At 44.5% G+C, this 17,883-nt stretch overlaps 2 protein-coding genes across 6 annotated transcripts in view; one reads left to right on the top strand and one right to left on the bottom strand.

The window, feature by feature from the left end:
• The first annotated feature begins 15 nt into the window (after window positions 1–15).
• On the top strand, window positions 16–12,884 carry fkbp15a (FKBP prolyl isomerase family member 15a). 2 transcript variants are annotated; one of them, XM_042058994.1, is made up of 27 exons: window positions 16–24; window positions 1,033–1,089; window positions 3,143–3,255; window positions 3,405–3,486; window positions 3,751–3,820; window positions 4,038–4,112; window positions 4,253–4,351; window positions 4,924–5,073; window positions 5,403–5,477; window positions 5,569–5,712; window positions 5,863–5,975; window positions 6,091–6,133; window positions 6,299–6,418; window positions 6,969–7,077; window positions 7,183–7,268; window positions 7,362–7,428; window positions 7,509–7,615; window positions 7,821–7,916; window positions 8,011–8,105; window positions 8,239–8,341; window positions 8,667–8,838; window positions 9,162–9,298; window positions 10,363–10,518; window positions 10,888–11,031; window positions 11,492–11,605; window positions 11,777–11,884; window positions 12,216–12,884. In XM_042058994.1, exons 2-27 carry the CDS (start codon window positions 1,034–1,036, stop codon window positions 12,444–12,446), a joined length of 2,865 nt encoding a protein of 954 aa, XP_041914928.1. In that variant the 5' UTR covers window positions 16–24; window position 1,033; the 3' UTR covers window positions 12,447–12,884. The 2 variants fall into 2 exon arrangements, with proteins under 2 accessions (XP_041914928.1, XP_041914929.1); XM_042058995.1 differs by lacking the exons at window positions 16–24; window positions 1,033–1,089 and adding an exon at window positions 2,379–2,575.
• Window positions 12,885–13,635: 751 nt separating this feature from the next.
• lrsam1 (leucine rich repeat and sterile alpha motif containing 1) overlaps window positions 13,636–17,883 on the bottom strand; it is a 12,693-nt gene continuing 8,445 nt past the window's right edge. For all 4 annotated transcript variants that reach the window (XM_042058999.1, XM_042058998.1, XM_042058997.1 and 1 more), the window contains 5 exons: window positions 17,675–17,773; window positions 16,883–17,014; window positions 16,615–16,690; window positions 16,244–16,404; window positions 13,636–14,787 (listed from right to left, as the gene is read on the bottom strand). In XM_042058999.1, the coding sequence (XP_041914933.1) occupies window positions 14,665–14,787; window positions 16,244–16,404; window positions 16,615–16,690; window positions 16,883–17,014; window positions 17,675–17,773 (591 nt within the window). In that variant the 3' untranslated portion in view covers window positions 13,636–14,664. The remainder of the gene's footprint in view (window positions 14,788–16,243; window positions 16,405–16,614; window positions 16,691–16,882; window positions 17,015–17,674; window positions 17,774–17,883) is intronic.

The raw sequence follows: 17,883 nt of genomic DNA on the forward strand, positions 1-17,883 counted from the left end.
AGACTTGCCGTTGTTACGGATAGGGTAAAACGCCTGCTCGTGATAACGTGCAAATTATTTATCCCCAGTTTAAGATTTAACAGTTTAACAGTTTAACATGCATCCCGCTAAGGTCCGTAACACCGTTTTGTTCACTGCAGTCAGTGGTTTGTCTGACCTAGGGTGGGTTAAAGACAGACAAAATGTTGCAAAGCGTTAGCCTAGAAATCTAGACGCACTGCCTCCAAGGTATCACAGCGTGTGGGTGATGCGTTGAACGCTCCATTGATTCGCGCAATAAGCGCTCAGAATTATTTATTCGTAGGCTGATGATGGAGAAAGTAGATATAGGTTTAATTTTCTTTTAAATTTTTAATTCTTAAATGACTTTAGGTAGACATGCTGTGTTCTTATATATTGTTTCGTTTTGGTTGTTTATTTTTTAAAAACTAATCAATTAGCCTACTAAATATGAATTTGCTATCTTACATAGCTAACATGCAAAATAGTGGACGCTCTTTGAGGTGTCTCGACAAAAAGTACAAGTTTAGCCCACCCCAAGCTGTGTCCTGCAATTGCGATAATTGATAGCCCATGTGACGGCAAATCCCGGAGCGCCAAATTCAATTCAGTTTTTTTTCTTCAGGGGTGCAAGGTTCAGGGGTTTGTGATGCGCGCATGCTTTTGAGCATTTAAAAACAAATCGATTACGTTTTTTTTTTTTTTTTGCAAAGGGACATTCTCTCACGGAGATCTGATAGAACGTGATTTTGCTCTGTTAAGACTGTAACGATTGAATTATATAGCCCCATTACAATAAATATTTATTCAGTTCTCTGTATGAGATCAGAGTTTTTCACAGTCCTTAAGGACCAGCACAAAATACCCTATATCATCATTCTATCACCTCTTTAAGCCAATCAAGTTAAGAAAGAAACACCAATGCTTGTTTCCGGAAATGTGACGCGTTGTGATATCACTCAGAGTTAGAGGTGTACCCTATTTTTTACAGTCTATGGGTGTACCTTTATAAGATCACTCTTTGTCCGCCAGCATGAAGCGCAACATGTTCGCATACTACCACGCGGATGATCCATTCTCTAGAAGCGGGTGAGTCATCATTCAGAAAAGAGATGAATTCTTTTCGATTTGGGTTTAGGCTAGCCTGTTGAACTCTCCGTCACTGGCACTATGTGTAGCTTACTTTTTGTAGAACGCCAACTACCATATTTTGAATAATTAACGGAAAAATCCTTAAAGAACTTGTTTTGTCAGACAGTCCAATCTGAATGTCAATAACTATATTTTATAGACCATACATTTAGATTTACTTAAGTAGACATGGTAGCTCAGATCTTTCATTTAGCTTTAAGTGTTTTTTTCATTCTATCCCTAGAAGTGATTTAAGACCAGACTGGCCTTATGACAGCTCTGTATATGAATCACAGCAAGACACTCTAGTGAAGAGGTCACCTGTAGAATGTCAAAATAATATTTGTAAAATCTGATGTGCAATAGATTTTATTTTGTTGTTGTTGAATAGTGTCAGCGTGATTAGAGAGTGAGCCGTTTGTCTGTCCACAAAATGCAACTGTAGGCTAAACCACACAGGTAATGGCATGCTGCCTGGAATATAATGTAAAAAACGCAGTCTCTGTGGACACCCCAGGCTCCAAAAAAGGGCAACAAAAACAGCCTGGTCCAGCCTTAAGCATGAAACATAACAAATTGTTCCAGCCAATAACAGACGATATGGAAAGTTCAGGAGAGTTGCACGGGAGGGAGAAGGAGGGAGCTCTCTGTTTTGTTACCCAACATCGCTTAGAGCATCTTTAATGATCAGTGGCAGCATGTTGTTCATTGTACACTCTAAACCAATGTGAGCTTAAGAAACCAACAACTGTAGCTATACTGCAACTGTAGCTATAATACCAGCATAATCAACTGGACAAGTGACCAAAATCTCAGTTGCTCCTATTTAATTACATAATATATTGTATATGCTGGTTTGTGGGCCAGTGAGGCCTTCAGTCTTCACCTCTACATAAGTGCGATGGACAGCATGAGTTGACATGACTATCAGGCCATTTTCACCATGTAAGGCACATTTCCAATTTGGTCTCCGAATAGAACAGATATTAATAGTTGTACCAAAACGTTTATTAAATCACTAAACCCACTTGTAAGGTCTCTTTGCTGCGCTCTTGATAATCAACTCGAAGACCAAATGAGTTGTCACAAAAGGCATCGGGGCCTGGAGATAAGAGATTGGACTGATTTAACAAGGAGGGGTTTCAGGCACAGACAAGAACTGAACCCACCCCTTGTGTAATGACTTTCACATGTTAGCCATTAGCACTACTGAATGGGGAAGTCTCCCACAGCAATGCTAGCAGGGAGATGTTTCTGCCAAAACTGCGCAGAGTATCATTATCGCGTGGAGGCTGTCGGACAGACACACTCACATAGGACAGGAAAGCAGTCGGACAGGCATCCACCACCATAGGCTTGGTTTTGGCTGGACTTGGGGTAGCTGAAAGCTGGCTGCCATGTCAGCGGTGTGGGACACTGACTATCTCTGGAGAGAGGCACAAGGGTCAGTATGAAGTCTTCTGGTGATTGCCGATATGACAAGGCAAGACGGCTTGGTCAGCATGTATTGATTGACTGATTGAGCCATTGGTCAGGCACCATGAAAGAAGACAGTATTGAATGCAGGCAGGTGATAGGAGTTTGTGGTCATTTTGCTGAAGTGTGTGAGACATCTCCATCGACTGTCCAGCCAGGTGACCAGCCAGATCAGGAGGAGAAGTCTAGTAGCTGTCATATGCCTCTGATGTGCACCGCTCAATTTTATGTGATACTGAGTCATGCAACCATGCAGTTTGAAAAGCATATCTGTCAAATTTGATATCCACTGTGGATGATTTGTCTATGAAATCTTTTGCTTCTGGATTTACGTATAAGTGAAAGTCTTGTCTGTTAGATAAGATTAAAGGTCACCTACTGGTTTTGGTTCCCTAAACAGATGTGTTTTTTTGATTCTGAAATGAACCTGTCTTAATCATGACCATCAGGTCCGATAAATCAGCTAGAGACTTAAAGATTTCATCCTCACAGTTCAAGTGTGTGTGTGTCTGTGTTCATGCTGTGTGTGCTTTAGGGCGAAGCTGGCCTCTCTCTTTAGCCTGGACCAGGCTGAGAGTCAGGGCAACGAGTCCTTCCAGTTCACCGCCCCTAAGCAGCCAAAGAGGAACACTTCCACCTCCACTGCAGGTGGGTAGCCTATACTACTACTACTACCACTATGTTTGCAGGGAGAACATAGCAGATGTCCCATGACGTTATGAAACCTTGTCTTCTCAAGTGAGAGACATGTGGTTGTGTAGCTGCTGTTCACTAATGATTTGTTTACAAACGTGAAGGTCCTCCCCCTCAGAAGCCAGCAACTCCTCCTCCATCTGCCCCAGCAGTTCTGTTTGCCACTGCTGTCCACGCATTCCGCTTGTGAGTCATCATTTAATCCTGTAAATATGTAGCCGTCAGCCTCTACTCATCTTAATCAGTACAGTACATACAGGAGTTCATTTCAAGAAAATCATGAGGGTTTACAATTTTACAGAAATATATACAGTATATGCATTTTTCTTGATTTCATTAATTGTGACCAATGGCTGAAAAAAAGTGTTTTTTTTTCTTGTCACTGCTTATGACAAGCACATTTGTTTCATGACTGAATGGAAGGGGCTGTGTCTGTGATTGTGTTAACAGTGTGAATGGCCAGTACGTGAAGCAGGGCAAAGTTGGTGCTGCCGTCTTGGGTAACCATGGAAATAAAGAGGTGAGTGAGTCTGGTAGGCATGCCTATCATTATGAGGAGGATCTATCATATCTGGAAATCTCCAACTCAGTAGTTTAGAAGACATCTTCACCAGTGAGTCTGGTGAAACAAGCCACACTGGCAGTGTCACGTTGTTGATGTGTGTGTATATATGTGTGTGTTGTTGTTGTGCATGTTTGCAAGTTCCATTGATTTATGGTCAATGACTGTTTTGCAGTATAAGATCCTGATCTATGGTAGCCAGCAGAAACCGATAACGACTGCCAGGATCCATCCTGGGTTTGTCCTAACCGTGAGTACACCATACATGCACATCATGTGAACAGACTCTTTGTCTATGCAGTTTATGGTGTCCATATGTCTTTTACTTTGTAGCCTGGTTGTTACAGTGATGTGTTACAGTTCTGAATGCTTGTCCACTCTGTCATGTAGGTTCAGCCTGGGAATTATGCCACTTTCTACGATGACCAGAGACAGAATTGGTCATTGATGTTTGACTCTGTAAAAGTCAGCTCAGACTTCTGTAAAGAGGTGATTTGTGGCCCTGTTTCTAGCATTTCATGTATGCCTCTGATGTGAGAAGAAATTTCCATATCCATACTGTATATCTAGGAGTTAAAGGACAAATCCGGCGATATCACATAGATCTCTGTTTCTCAAGGCCACCAAGTACTGTTGGTACAAAAAACGATGGTAGCTACAGTTCTACACTCTGGGGGCATGTGCATGTTCATGCTCCCAGAGTGTAGCACTGTAGCTGCCTGGTAGCTCTAGCTGTTGGCTGCAGCAACTCAAGCTACTCGTTTTTCTGCGTACCGACATTTGGTGACCTCGAGAAACAGATCTATGTGAAAAATTGCCGGAATTCTCTGTTAATGGCTTTATGAATTGAAGCTGAATAGCTGAACAGTTTAAATGGAACTTTCTGTTATAATGATATATTTAATCAACTATGGTTTTTCACAAATATGCCTATGCCTTACATGTTGATTTTTGCCTGACCCAATAGTTTTCATCCTTTTGTTTTTTACCCATAGTGTTAGTATAGCATTCTTAGTTTAATCACTATATCCTCTGCTTCTGTTTTACAACTCCTTCTTCAGGTATGTTTGGCAAAGAGGAACAGTGACCCATCTCAGGACAAGCTGGTGGTCCAGGACCTGGTCTTAGGCGAGGGACAGGCAGTGGACACTGGAGACACCCTGCAGATTGTCTTCACAGGATGGCTCCTTCACAACTACACCATTGGAGAGGTAACACACATGTGTGCTCAGTATCGTAAGATGCCACCAACAACCAACCGTCATGCCATTTTCTAAATTTTGACTAAAGTTCAATTCAATTGTTTCGTTGTCGCTCATATTTCATGGATTAGATATGGTCAGTGAATAGGTTTGTGAAAGTCCCTGCATTCTTTGGAGATGGCAGAGTTTGTTTTAATTTACGTAATAGCTTTCATGCTGTTTGAAATTATTGGTCTCTTGGTATGAGTTCTATTAGTATGAGTTCTATTAATTTTTCCAGTTTCAAAGAATTGAGCTCATGCTGAACATCCATGTAACTGTGTCTGTGTCTCTTGGAGACATTCAAATCCAACTCCACGACAGGTCAAGACCAGTTCCATCGCGTGAAACTGGGGCCGGGCAAAGAACCCAAAGTAAGTAGGACCTCCAGGTTATGTACAGGTGTGGTTTGTACATAGTTTTTCTTGCCTTCTGCTAAGTGAGTTTCTCTTGTGTGATCTTTAGGGTTGGGAGGGGGGCTTGCTGGGGATGCAGAGAGGTGGCCGGCGACTCCTGGTCATCCCACCTAGTAAAACCGCTGGACCCAAAGGCATTCTAAACGATGTACCTCCATCCAATACCCTGGTTCTGGATGTAGAAATCCAGCAGGTGAGATTAATATTGCCAGACCTTTTAGAGACTAGTTTGGAATGAAGTCTGTTAGTCATACTTTTTAATATCAAATTAGATGGTGATAAGTTTCACATTGAGGGTATGAATTGTGTATTGTGAATTTTGTGTGTATTCTGTCCATTCCAGGTTCGGTTTTCTGTTGAAGGGGCATCCGAATGTCTGGACCAAGAATCTCTGGATTCTTCACCCTCTGCGTCTGTGGCTAGTTCTAGCTCTGAAGCAGCTCAGCCTGAACACAGGTACAGCACTGACAAACAGGAGAAGTACAGTATTTGTAAGCCTCCAGTAGAGGGTGACATGTAGATGATGGATGTTAATAATAACGCTCAGAATGTTCTCTCTCTCTCATCTCAGGGACCAGCAAACCAAATCCAATTCTCCAAATGAGAAACTGAAGGTTGGTGATTTCTTTCTCTCTCTCTCCCCTCCTCCGCAATGCCCCACAGAGTTGTTCTCACTTACAGGTTTGGAGTTGTACAGACGGCATAGACTGCTGTAGTTGTCGAATGTCTCCAGAACTTGTGAGTGGACTTTTTAGCCTGTACCCTGTTTTGGTCCTCAGAGCAAAGACTCCGCCAAGGCCAAACTGATCTCCCGCATGGCGAAGATGGGCCAGCCCATGCTGCCATTTCTGCGCGGCGCCATTCCAGCTCAGCCTGACGCCAGCGACTCTGACACTGAGGTAGGCAGAAAGATTTTATTATTAACAGTGCTTTTGCTTGTTGCAGTAGACGTTTAGCATAGAATTGTAGTATAGAATGTCTTGGATTTAAAAGCAGTTTGTTTGAATTGTGCCGTTTTGTGGTGAAATGAGAGCTCAATGGTGTTTTAAGCCCCCGCCGTTGACTTCAAGGCAGCGTTGCGACCGGCGACTTTAAGGCACCTAACCCTAACCTTATCTCTAACCCTAACCCTAGTGCCTTCCATGCAGTGCTTCCTGGAAGACGACGTTGGGGACTTAAAACACCAAACACCGAAATGAGATATTGCATATAGCCTTTGACATTTGGTAGATAGATGGTTTAGTGTAGATGTTGATTAGTATATAATATCTGTAACATACAGTCCGTAGAGAAGGGAAGCATGTAGATTACCGGTAAGTTTTCACTTTAAATCTATGCCACATTAACAAATCTGTGCTTATAAAAGGGCTTTTAAGTAGATCAATTAGTGGTTCTTGTACAGGCACAGTTCATTCCGTAAGCTCCTCTTATGTCCTTTTCTATCACCAGGACATGTGTGACTCTGGAAGAAGACATCATTCTACGCCTCCCACTACCCCTGGCTCCCCCTCACTACCCTCCTCCACCTCGGCGTCAGAAACACCTCCACCTGAACCAGGTGTGATCTCATGCATCTGCAGGCCTGTGATCTTACACTGCAGACAGCCTGAGCTCAATGTGGAAGCATGATGGAAATGGACTCTCACTAATTCTGTTCTGATAGTTTCAGCACCTTCCCAGCAAGTTGTTGCCCGACAACCTGAGACCATGGCACAACCTGTGGAGCCCATATCAATGCAAACGTTTATGGTGAGAGTAGAGTACATCTTATCATTTCTATCTGCTAACCAGAATATCACAGTTTGGTGGCTAAAGTGACTCAGATATTTTGCTTGTCAACAGCCCTACCCTACTGTGCTGACGTCTTCTCATATTCAGCCCATTGGGTTTCATACTGTGGCTTACCAAGGTAGCTATCATCTTCATACTGCAATGGTAGTGCAGACTAGGCCTTTGCATTGAAGTGTTAACATCTTTATTATCGCCCAGCTCCTGATGTCTCGTCCTTATTGATGAGTGACGTGCGACAGTTCAGTACTGAGATGCGGTTGGATGTTGGAAAGGTGGCTGACAAATTGGAACAGTTAAGTGCCAAGGTAAGACCTCATCAATCTTCTCATTGTTTCTTCAAACCTTTGGTGTAATGTACTACAAACAATGTATGTCAACAAATATTTAATTTGATTGATAAAATTAGCTATGCATAATGTTGTCTTTCACAGTTTTTATTTGCATCCTAAAAATACAGATAGACATTTTACTTCATGTCTGATTTCAAGACTATGTCCATCTCTACTGCAGGTGGACAAGCTGCAGAATCAGGAGATTTCCTTTGGTGGACCTTCTGTATCCATGGAAACAACCATGATCATGCACAGCATCCAAAGAATCATTCAGGTTTGTATGACTCCTCTGTTTACAGAAGGGACAGTCATGTCAAGAACAATTCTTAACAGAGTTCCCCTAATCACATGCCCTCTCTGCTATGCAGGAGAACTCGGTGCTTAAGAAGGAGCTATATGAGAAAAGCACCCGGATAGACGAGCAGAACCGCAAGATCGGGGAGTTGATGGAACAGAACCAAAGGCATGTGTTCTGTCTCTTAACCATGTGTTCTAGATGTGTTAGTGTGGGCATCAGCACAATTCACAGTATGTTATTTAAGTCTCTTTGAGTTTTTGAACTGAGAGTATGTGTGTGTGTGTGTGTGTGTGTGTAGGTACGTACATAAAAGCAGTCTGATGCTGGAACAGAATAGCAATTCCCTTCAGCTCAGTGGTCAGCTGACCCAGACACGTCTCCTGATGGCAGAACAGGACAAGGTACCATACCACACAACATGCACATACATACCAATCACACCACACAACATGCACAAACAGGACAAGGTACCATACCAATCACACCACACAACATGCACAAACAGGACAAGGTACCATACCAAGTATTCAGACATATCCTTGTCAAAATGTCTCAGCTATTGATTGGAGTGATTTAATTCTCTGTCACTTCTCTCTCTTCTCTCTCTCTCTTCCTATTGACCCGTCTGTCTGTCTCTGTCTCTGTCTCTGTCTCTGTCTCTCCCTATTGACACTTCTGTCTGACACACACACACACACACACACACACACACACACACACACACAGGTTCGTCTGGTGGAGGAGCTGTCTGCCTCCTCTGCCCTGGTGTGCCAGCTGCAGCAAGAGACCTCGAGCCTCCAGCAGAGGGCAGCAGAGCTCCAGGCCAAACTCAACGCATCTCTTCAGAGCACCAAGCACCAGACCACTCAAATCTCCTCCCTGGAGGAAGCAGTGGAAGGTAGAGCAGTTCATTCCAGGCCCACAGAACACCCAATAGGGGTTCAGAAGGTCCTCTTTGGAAAAGACTCATCTTAGCAGATATTGTTTTCTTCTAGTGTACAGTGAATTGATATAGTATTGTATTTCAGTGGTTGGTAGCACGTATGAACCCTGTGTGTGTAGTATGTCTTTTATTGAATATCAATTATATACTTATGAAAGCAAGAAATTAATATTTGTTGTCTCACATGCTTTTAATGTCTACAATTTAAATCCACATAGTTATGAAAAAAGCATCTCCGCTAAGCTTCTCTCCCTTCTGTGGTGTGGTGTGTTTTGCAGAATTGAAAGCCAGCAGGGAACAGACTCACACTCAGTGGCGTGGAGAGAAACAGAAATGCAGAGAGCTGCAGCTCCAAGTCAACAACATGGAGGAGGAGCTAGAAGACCTCAAAACAGACAAGCAAACCCTAGACCAGGTGCGTGTGTGTCTGTGTGTATGTCTGTGTGTGTGTCTGTGTCATAGATGTCAACATTGAGCTTTGAAAATAAGGGAGATTTCCCGGGTTTCTCACGCAGAATACGGGAAAATGTCAACATTCGTCCCCCAACGTTGGAAGGGTTGCAGTATTAGTCCGTTTCGCAATTGTAAGCTCGTGCATTGGCCAGCTAAACAATACAACAAAGTAGCCTACTTTATTTACGACTAACAACAGCCTATATTAATTTGGTCAACTTTATACAGCCCTAGCAAGGCTAAAGTTCTGTAATCGATGCCCCTGTGCACTTCATTCTCTCTCCTGCGCAAACAAAATGTGTGCGTTCCAAGTAGCCTAGTGCGTAATTCTTCTTCATAAAGTTGAACAAATGCATTTGGTTATTTTAGAGAGAAATATAAATGGCCTGTCATGCAGTTTATGGGCTACAGTGCAGAGTTGGGAAGTTATGGTAGCCCAACTTGGAGTGAATATACAAACAGGGGGAATTCTTTCTCTACTCGTAGCTGAGTAGCCTGGTAGGCCGATACAGTGTGTGCGGCCATACACTCTATGCAGGTGCCACTGAATCGTGCTCTCACGACAACCACGCTGTCATCTTAAATAGTCTCACTGTCGCCATCAAGCAAGCAAAATGATGCTTTGAAAACATCTGTTTCGCTGTAAGGGCAAGGGGATAGCAACAGCTACAGTACAGAGACTGACAAGTCCGATGGTAGAGCTAATGTTATGAGATTGTTAAAATACGGGATATTTACGGGAAAATGTTAAAACGGGAAGACAGCGGGAAAAAAGTTAAAATACGTGAGAAACCCGGGAAAAATGGGTGGGTTGACAGATATGGTCTGTCTGTGTGTGTGTGTGTGTGTGTGTGTGTGTGTGTGTGTGTGTGTGTGTGTGTCCATACCTTTGAAATGTGATAGACTACATTTATTTCACTTCTCTGTCCAAGCAGACTCACTCATTTACTTTCCCCTGATGCAAATTCTGGCTCTTTGAATACAATACAAAACATGCTCCTCTTGTCCTCCGGTCCGCTCCATCAGGTGCTGTCGGACAGGAAGAGGAAGTGGCAGGCGGAGCGGGGGCGGCTGCTGGCGGAACTGGAGGAGACGCGTCAAAACAGCCAGCAAGAGAGTGACCAGCTCCGGGCCCAGCTCAGGAGAACCAGAAGCGCTCCGCAGAACTGCAGCACAGAGCAGGTGGAACCTTCACTAGTCTACCGCATCATACTAGTGAGGAGGTTCCATCAGAACCGTGTGATGATGCCAAAACATGCAAAGGGACTAGTATACAATTTCAACCCTGTATCAGAGAACCAGAAGATGACCAGGAACATTTCTGTTTGAGTTGAGCTTAGGAAAGTGAATTTAGAATAGTGTTTCAAAAAGCCAGTACATACATACAAAACCAGGTATGCATGAAACTTTTTTTGAAAAGTCTGTATGTGATCCAGCCTCTCTCAGGTATATGAGAGTGTGTAGGTGTGTAAGTACTCGTCTATGTTGTTGGTCTATGTGTGTTCTGCGTTTGTGTGTTGTTAATATGTGTGTGTGTGTGTGTGTTTACAGGTCCAGGCTGAGCTGGAGGTGGCGTGGCAGCGGCGGTGTGACGCGTCTCTGGCCTCGGCACGGGAGGTGCACCAGCGCGCTCTGTCTGAGCTGATGGAGCAGAGGGACATGATGGAGGAAACCGTGTCCCAGCTGCACGACCAGGTCAGGGGTACAAAACACACACACACACACACACACACGCACACACAGGCAGGCAGACAGACAGACAGACAGACACGCACACACAGGGAGACAGACACGCACACACACACAGACAGACAGACACGAACATACACAGGCGCGCACACACAAACACAGACACACACAGACACAGACATATAGACAGACAGGCATGCGTGCACACACATGCACATGCACACACGCACGCGTGCAGTGACCCACAACAATTTCTTGAACAACATAGTTGTACAACAACGTATCTTTTTTTTATGTAGAATTCAACATTTACAATGACAAGTTAGTTTTAGAAGTGAGAACATTGATTAAAAAATAAAATAAAAAAATTGCCCTGAGGTTATGTATTTATTTCCATTTAATGGATCATATACTGTAGACCAATGAGGAGACAGCTCTTCCCCTGCGGCATCCCTTTGTCTTTCAGATATCTGAGGTCCAAAGAAGAGCGAGATCAGAGAAAAAGAATCTAGAGATTCGATTGGCTGAGTTAGAGCAGAAGCTGTTTGAACAGACCAATGAGGAGGCAACTGCCACACAGGTACAAACATAAGACTCTGCAGTTGCACTGATGAGGGACTGAGAAAGACTGTGCTGCACACTTGTTATGCCATTATTCTGTAGGCTATCTATTCCAAGACATCCCTTTATTTCATTGTTGAAAGTCTGACTTCAGTAGTCCCATAATGCTGATCCTGATGTTGCTTCACAGCTTAAGCAGGTGATGAACAGGGTGTTCCACTCACTGAAAGAGGAGTTTGACCTGCAGCAGACCTACACTGGAAGCACCATCCTAAAGCTTGCTTTCAAGACCATCAAGGTACTATTCCGATTGCAAAGTGTGTGATGTGGCCTTGGGGAGCAGTGGTAGTGTTGCCGCCTGACCGTTGGCTAGCCCGGGTTCTAATTCTGAACCCGATATTGCTTGACCGTGTCATTGTACCAGTGAATTTATTTTTACTTAGAAGTGCAGTTGGACCCCTACAATGCAATTCACAGGATCCATTTTAGATGTGTTACATTCAATGAAAAGGAATTGTGTTCCACTTTAAGTTTGGATTGCAGGTTAGTGTCTTTAGCGAATCTTTGTGCTGTAGAATGAATTATGAATGGCTTACATTTCTTCTACCGTCTACCGCTGTATCCAACAGAGTGTTACACTGCACTTCCTAGCTGACCTGAATGACATCCCAGCAGAGGCAGATGATGAAAGAGAGGAAGGGGATGAAGAGGAGGAGGAGGAAGGTGAAGCATGCCCTGGAGAGTCACTGCAGGACAGAAAGACAGATGGACAGGTGGTGAGACCGGAGAAGGCTAAAAAAGCCGATGTGGGGGAGATAAATTCAGCAAACACAAATGTGCAAGCAGAGAAGTCCAATTAGGAGACTACTGAGGGCTACCGAGGGCTCCCCCAATGGGGTGCTAGAGTCTCAGGAATCCTCAAGCTCCGGGGAGGTGCACTTGGACACCCAGACAACCCCAGCAGAGGAGTCCTCTCCCTCTGCCCAAACACAACACGGAGCTCATTAACAGGATAATCAGTGGTAAGCAATTATGAACGTTAGGTGACCCTAAAACACTTCATCAAAAACTTGGTCACCATTTATTTGGAGGTCATGAGAAATTCCTCCAGAGGATGAGGAATAACTGTATTAAAATAGCTATTATGAAACAGACCAGCAACCTTTTTTTTAATTTTAGGAATCAGAACCTATAAAAAAAACTAAATAGAATCTATGATGAATTAAATGTAAATTAATATGTAACCTCAGGGCAATTTTTTTTTTTTTTTACTAAACTAACTTGTCATTGTAAATGTTGATCTACACAATAAAGATGTGTTATTTTACAACTATGTTGTTCAAATAATTGTTTGACTGTATAATTCCTAATTGTGAAGTATCCTGCAAATACTGTGAGTGCTGTTTGATGGAATGAAAAATGTCAGCACACAAAACATTTCAGGACCGCAGTGGAAGATGTTTCCTGAATTATGCCCCACAGAGCACAAGTGTATAGACAGGAGGCAGGCATACATCTGAGTACATTTATAGGTTTTTATAGGCATAGGTTTCACAGCAAACTAATAACACACTAATGAAGCTTTACCCACCGACACACAATGGATATGCTAACCGAGATTACCAAGGCAGATCTTTACATTAGCAGCTCCTCTATCACATATTACACACACAAAAACATCAGTTTCCACAGATGATCAGATATGCAGATGCTAATTCAAAATTATTTCGAATTACTTGTGAAAAATAGAATGGGTACAAAAGATAAAAGGAGTAGATATGAGCCTAGAAATCATTGTATTTTGGGTTTCATTTCTTACAGCTACAAAAAGTATGAAGGATGACTAACGTGATAATATTGACAGCTTTTTTGTGTGATGTTTGTGTGCGTGCAGTCAACATGTACAGATGTGGATAGAACATTGTTTAGTTTTGGTAGAAATGTCTCGTGTTACAGCAACACAAGCTGTAAAGCGCAAGTCAGGCACTCTTCTCTTGAAGCATACTGGCATCTACAACACACAGTTTACAACTTCAGTAACAAGTGGCGTGATTTTAGGGATAAATAATTTATTGAGTATAATATGTATTCAGCATACAGTATATGTACAGTAATGTAATGGAAAGCATGCACTGTTAGTATGAATAGTAAGAGCACTTAAGTCGCATGAGACTGTAAAGGGTGAAAATTAGAATGATGCCTTTCATATGGAGGGAGGGTGTGGGGTTAAATGTGTGGGAAGTGGAGTAATTATTAGGTGATGTGATGTGGACAGCATAGATGGTCTGGCTGTCCTCAAAGCACCTTTAGTCTGACTGCCATTTATGCCAGTAGTGGAAGAGAGAGGACTATAGAGTACTACTCATGATTGTTGTGACGTATAGATGCCACAAACAGGAAAAGGCACACGTGCGGAGATCAGGTGTTGAAAGAAAGCATTCACTGTCAGTGTAAAACAGATTTATACCATCCAGTTTAGGGCACTTACAGATGGGCATGTTGAGATAAGACCTTTAACATACTTGAATTCATCTGTCTACTGAATAACAACAGCTCTTATTAATATAACTAAGTTTGTGAGAGATAGACATAAAAAACAAACACAAAAACATAATTCCAAATGGCTTCACATTTTAGACTTTCCCACATTAAAATGCATACAAATGAACAGTACTGACTGTCATGCAAACTGAAAATAAATACTTCCCTCTGATGTACCATTTCCTTTAGCATTCTCTGCCTTATAAACGCATCTCTTTCTCTTGAAAACACTAGATCACAGGACTTAGTTCAAAACTTAGTTAGACTTAGCACTTAGTTCAAAACTCAGACCCACTTTATAGAGCCCCTGAAGTATCTCATGGTCTGGACTGATTCCATATGGCTTTGGCCGATGATAAAGAGCTTCTCTTTGGCAGAGGGCAGAGATGATGAACATCGCGATGATGATGATGTCTTAGTGGGAAATATTGCAGTCTAATATGGTGGAAAGTGCATGCAGAAAGACAGCGTGAGTACACTGCATCAGAACTGGTGCGTTGGTGATTTGAACGGACATGACGGACGGACTCGGCCTCGTCAGGCGTGGTAGAGGCGCACACGCTGCTCGATGGCAGCGCGGCACAGCGGGCACAACTGCAGGGCCTCGTTGCACTCGTAGCAGCAGCACACGTGCCCACAGGGCAGAAAGATCACCTGCGACTGGGGACGAGAAGAAGAGGAGAGGAGGAGAGGAGGAGAGGAGTGGGTGAGAGGAGGAGAGGAGGAGAGGAGTGGGTGAGAGGAGGAGAGGAGAAGAGGAGGAGAGGAGGAGAGGAGTGGGTGAGAGGAGAAGAGGAGAAGAGGAGGAGAGGAGGAGAGGAGGGGAGAGGAGGAGAGGAGGAGAGGAGTGGGTGAGAGGAGGCGAGGAGAAGAGGAGGAGAGGAGGAGAGGAGTGGGTGAGAGGAGGAGAAGAGAGGAGGAGGAGAGGAGAAGAGAAGGGGAGGAGTGGGTGAGAGGAGGAGAGGAGTGGGTGAGAGGAGGAGAGGAGTGGGTGAAAGAGGAGAGGAGGAGAGGAGAAGAGAAGGGGAGGAGTGGGTGAGAGGAGGAGAGGAGTGGGTGAGAGGAGGAGAGGAGTGGGTGAGAGGAGGAGAAGAGAGGAGGAGGAGAGGAGAAGAGAAGGGGAGGAGTGGGTGAGAGGAGGAGAGGAGTGGGTGAGAGGAGGAGAGGAGAAGAGGAGGAGAGGAGTGGGTGAGAGGAGGAGAGGAGTGGGTGAGAGAGGAGAAGAGGAGAGGAGAAGAGGAGAGGAGTGGGTGAGAGAGGAGAAGATGAGAGAAGAGGAGGAGAGAAGTAGGTGAGAGAGGAGAGGAGGAGAGAAGTGGGTGAGAGAGGAGAGGAGGAGAGAAGTGGGTGAGAGAGGAGAGGAGGAGAGAAGTGGGTGAGAGAGGAGAGGAGGAAAGAAGTAGGTGAGAGAGGAGAGGAGGAGAGAAGTGGGTGAGAGAGGAGAGGAGGAGAGAAGTGGGTGAGAGAGGAGAGGAGGAGAGAAGTGGGTGAGAGAGGAGAGGAGGAGAGAAGAGGAGAGAAGTAGGTGAGAGAGGAGAGGAGGAGAGAAGTGGGTGAGAGAGGAGAGGAGGAGAGAAGTGGGTGAGAGAGGAGAGGAGGAGAGAAGAGGAGAGAAGTAGGTGAGAGAGGAGAGGAGGAGAGAAGTGGGTGAGAGAGGAGAGGAGGAGAGAAGTGGGTGAGAGAGGAGAGGAGGAGAGAAGTGGGTGAGAGAGGAGAGGAGGAGGAGAGAAGTGGGTGAGAGAGGAGAGGAGGAGAGAAGTGGGTGAGAGAGGAGAGGGTTACTCTGGGTCTGGCCCTTTTATGAACACCCCCACTGAACTGTGATCTACTACTGCTTTCCCCCACTTATAGACTAGCATTACAAAACAATAGCATGCAGCATGCCCAACATGTGAACAGAGAACTGCATGTTGTACCCTGTGCCACTCTCCTACATCTACTAATATGTCCTCGGATAATTAACGAAGGAGTTAAACAGCATCAACACATACTGTATGCAAGTACCATTCTACTCCGAAGTGCCTGATAGAAAGCAGGGTTTTGCTGGGTGTCCTCAAACTCCATTTTATTGTACAACTACATCATCCTCCGAGCTGAGCCCTGCGAAAGCACTTACCCCACGCTCCATGCACACCACACACTCCGAGCTGCTGGGGCTCTCCGTGGGGGTGGGGGCCGAGGGGGTCAGGGGAGGGGTGGCCTCTGGAGAGGAGGCGCTGGGCTGGGACGGGCCGGCTACCTCCTCTGCCTCAGGCTCCTCCTCGGCCGCAAGGGCCACTGATGGGACAACAGAGAATCATTACTCACTGATGATGACGATGACGATGACGTTTGTGTATGAATGATGGTTCTCCTGGGGATCAATAAAGTCTCTATCTATCTATCTAAATGTCCTGGCTATATAGCCCTGCTTAATGCACCTCAAATTGAAATCAGTGATTATAGGATATTGTGTGTCAATATGTAAATATGTGTGCACATACTCACCCTTTGTTGGCATGGGGATGTGTGTCTTTGCCCAGTTTAGTAGAGCCTTTTGTATGCCCACCTCATTCACACCAATCTGTACAGACACACAAGCATTTCTGTTTTAAATATACAGTGCAAAGCTTCTGATTGCTCTGTTATGATCAGCGATAAGAAAAGGAATAAATCCCTCATGTAATGGAAGTAGCACACTGGCACAATTCCCTCTCTCTACTCCTCCCTCCCTCTCTGCCTACAGACACACCCAGAGGAACTGAAAGCAGCGTACTTTGCTGAGGTCACTGGTGGTCATGTGATTGAGAGCCTTGGACGTGACGCGGTGGTGAGCCAGGATGGGCAGGTAGTGCTCAGCAGAGAGCTTGGACAGCAGATCCACCAGATCCCGCTCCACGCCAGCCTCCTGTCACGCACGCACGCACGCACACAAACGCGCACGCACACACACACACACGCGCGCACGCACACACAAGCATACATATGCATACACGCACACACACGCGCACATAAACGCACACACACACACACGCACACACACACACGCGCGCGCACGCACACACAAGCATACATATGCATACACGCACACACACGCGCACATAAACGCACACACACACACACGCACACACACACGCGCACATACACGCACACACACGCACGCACACACACACACACACGCACACACACAGAGAGCACAGCAATCAATACACCTCATGAGCACAAAGCTCTTAATGTCATTACAGTAGCACTTACTATCAGGGGTTTAACAGAAATGGAAAATCTATTTACATCCACAAATAAATGTGATACTTAACCAAAACAAAATATATATATATATATCGATAATAAGTTTAAGTTTCATGTGAAGTATTCTTCAAAACCAGACTTCCACTTCCAAGCTCAATGATTAGGGTAATGACATTAGCCCTTGCACTGACCTGCATGGCTAGTGAGAGAGGACTGACCTGCATGGCCAGTGAGAGAGGACTGACCTGCATGGCCAGTAAGAGAGGACTGACCTGCATGGCCAGTGACTGACCTGCATGGCCAGTAAGAGAGGACTGACCTGCATGGCCAGTGAGAGAGGCTTCGAGTCCAGGAGTCTCTGGTACTGGATCATCCAGTAGTTCTGCAGATTGGAATCACTCTTCCGTTCCAGCTCAATCTGCACAGAACACAAACAATTTATGAATATATTTACGATTTAAATATATTGTATGCAATTGTGCAACTGTCTGGCAATGTGACCTTGTCAATGTTTCCTCAAAACATTGG

This window comes from Alosa sapidissima, chromosome 13 (genome assembly GCF_018492685.1).
Source record: "Alosa sapidissima isolate fAloSap1 chromosome 13, fAloSap1.pri, whole genome shotgun sequence".
Classification (NCBI taxonomy): Eukaryota; Metazoa; Chordata; class Actinopteri; order Clupeiformes; family Clupeidae; genus Alosa; species Alosa sapidissima.

Coding starts and splice junctions, on each gene's coding strand:
- fkbp15a (XM_042058994.1), top strand. CDS start 1,034: ATGAAGCGCAACATGTTCGCATACTACCACGCGGATGATCCATTCTCT. Junction 3,821..4,037: donor GTAACCATGGAAATAAAGAG/GTGAGTGAGTCT, acceptor ACTGTTTTGCAG/TATAAGATCCTGATCTATGG. Junction 8,839..9,161: donor CCTGGAGGAAGCAGTGGAAG/GTAGAGCAGTTC, acceptor TGTGTTTTGCAG/AATTGAAAGCCAGCAGGGAA.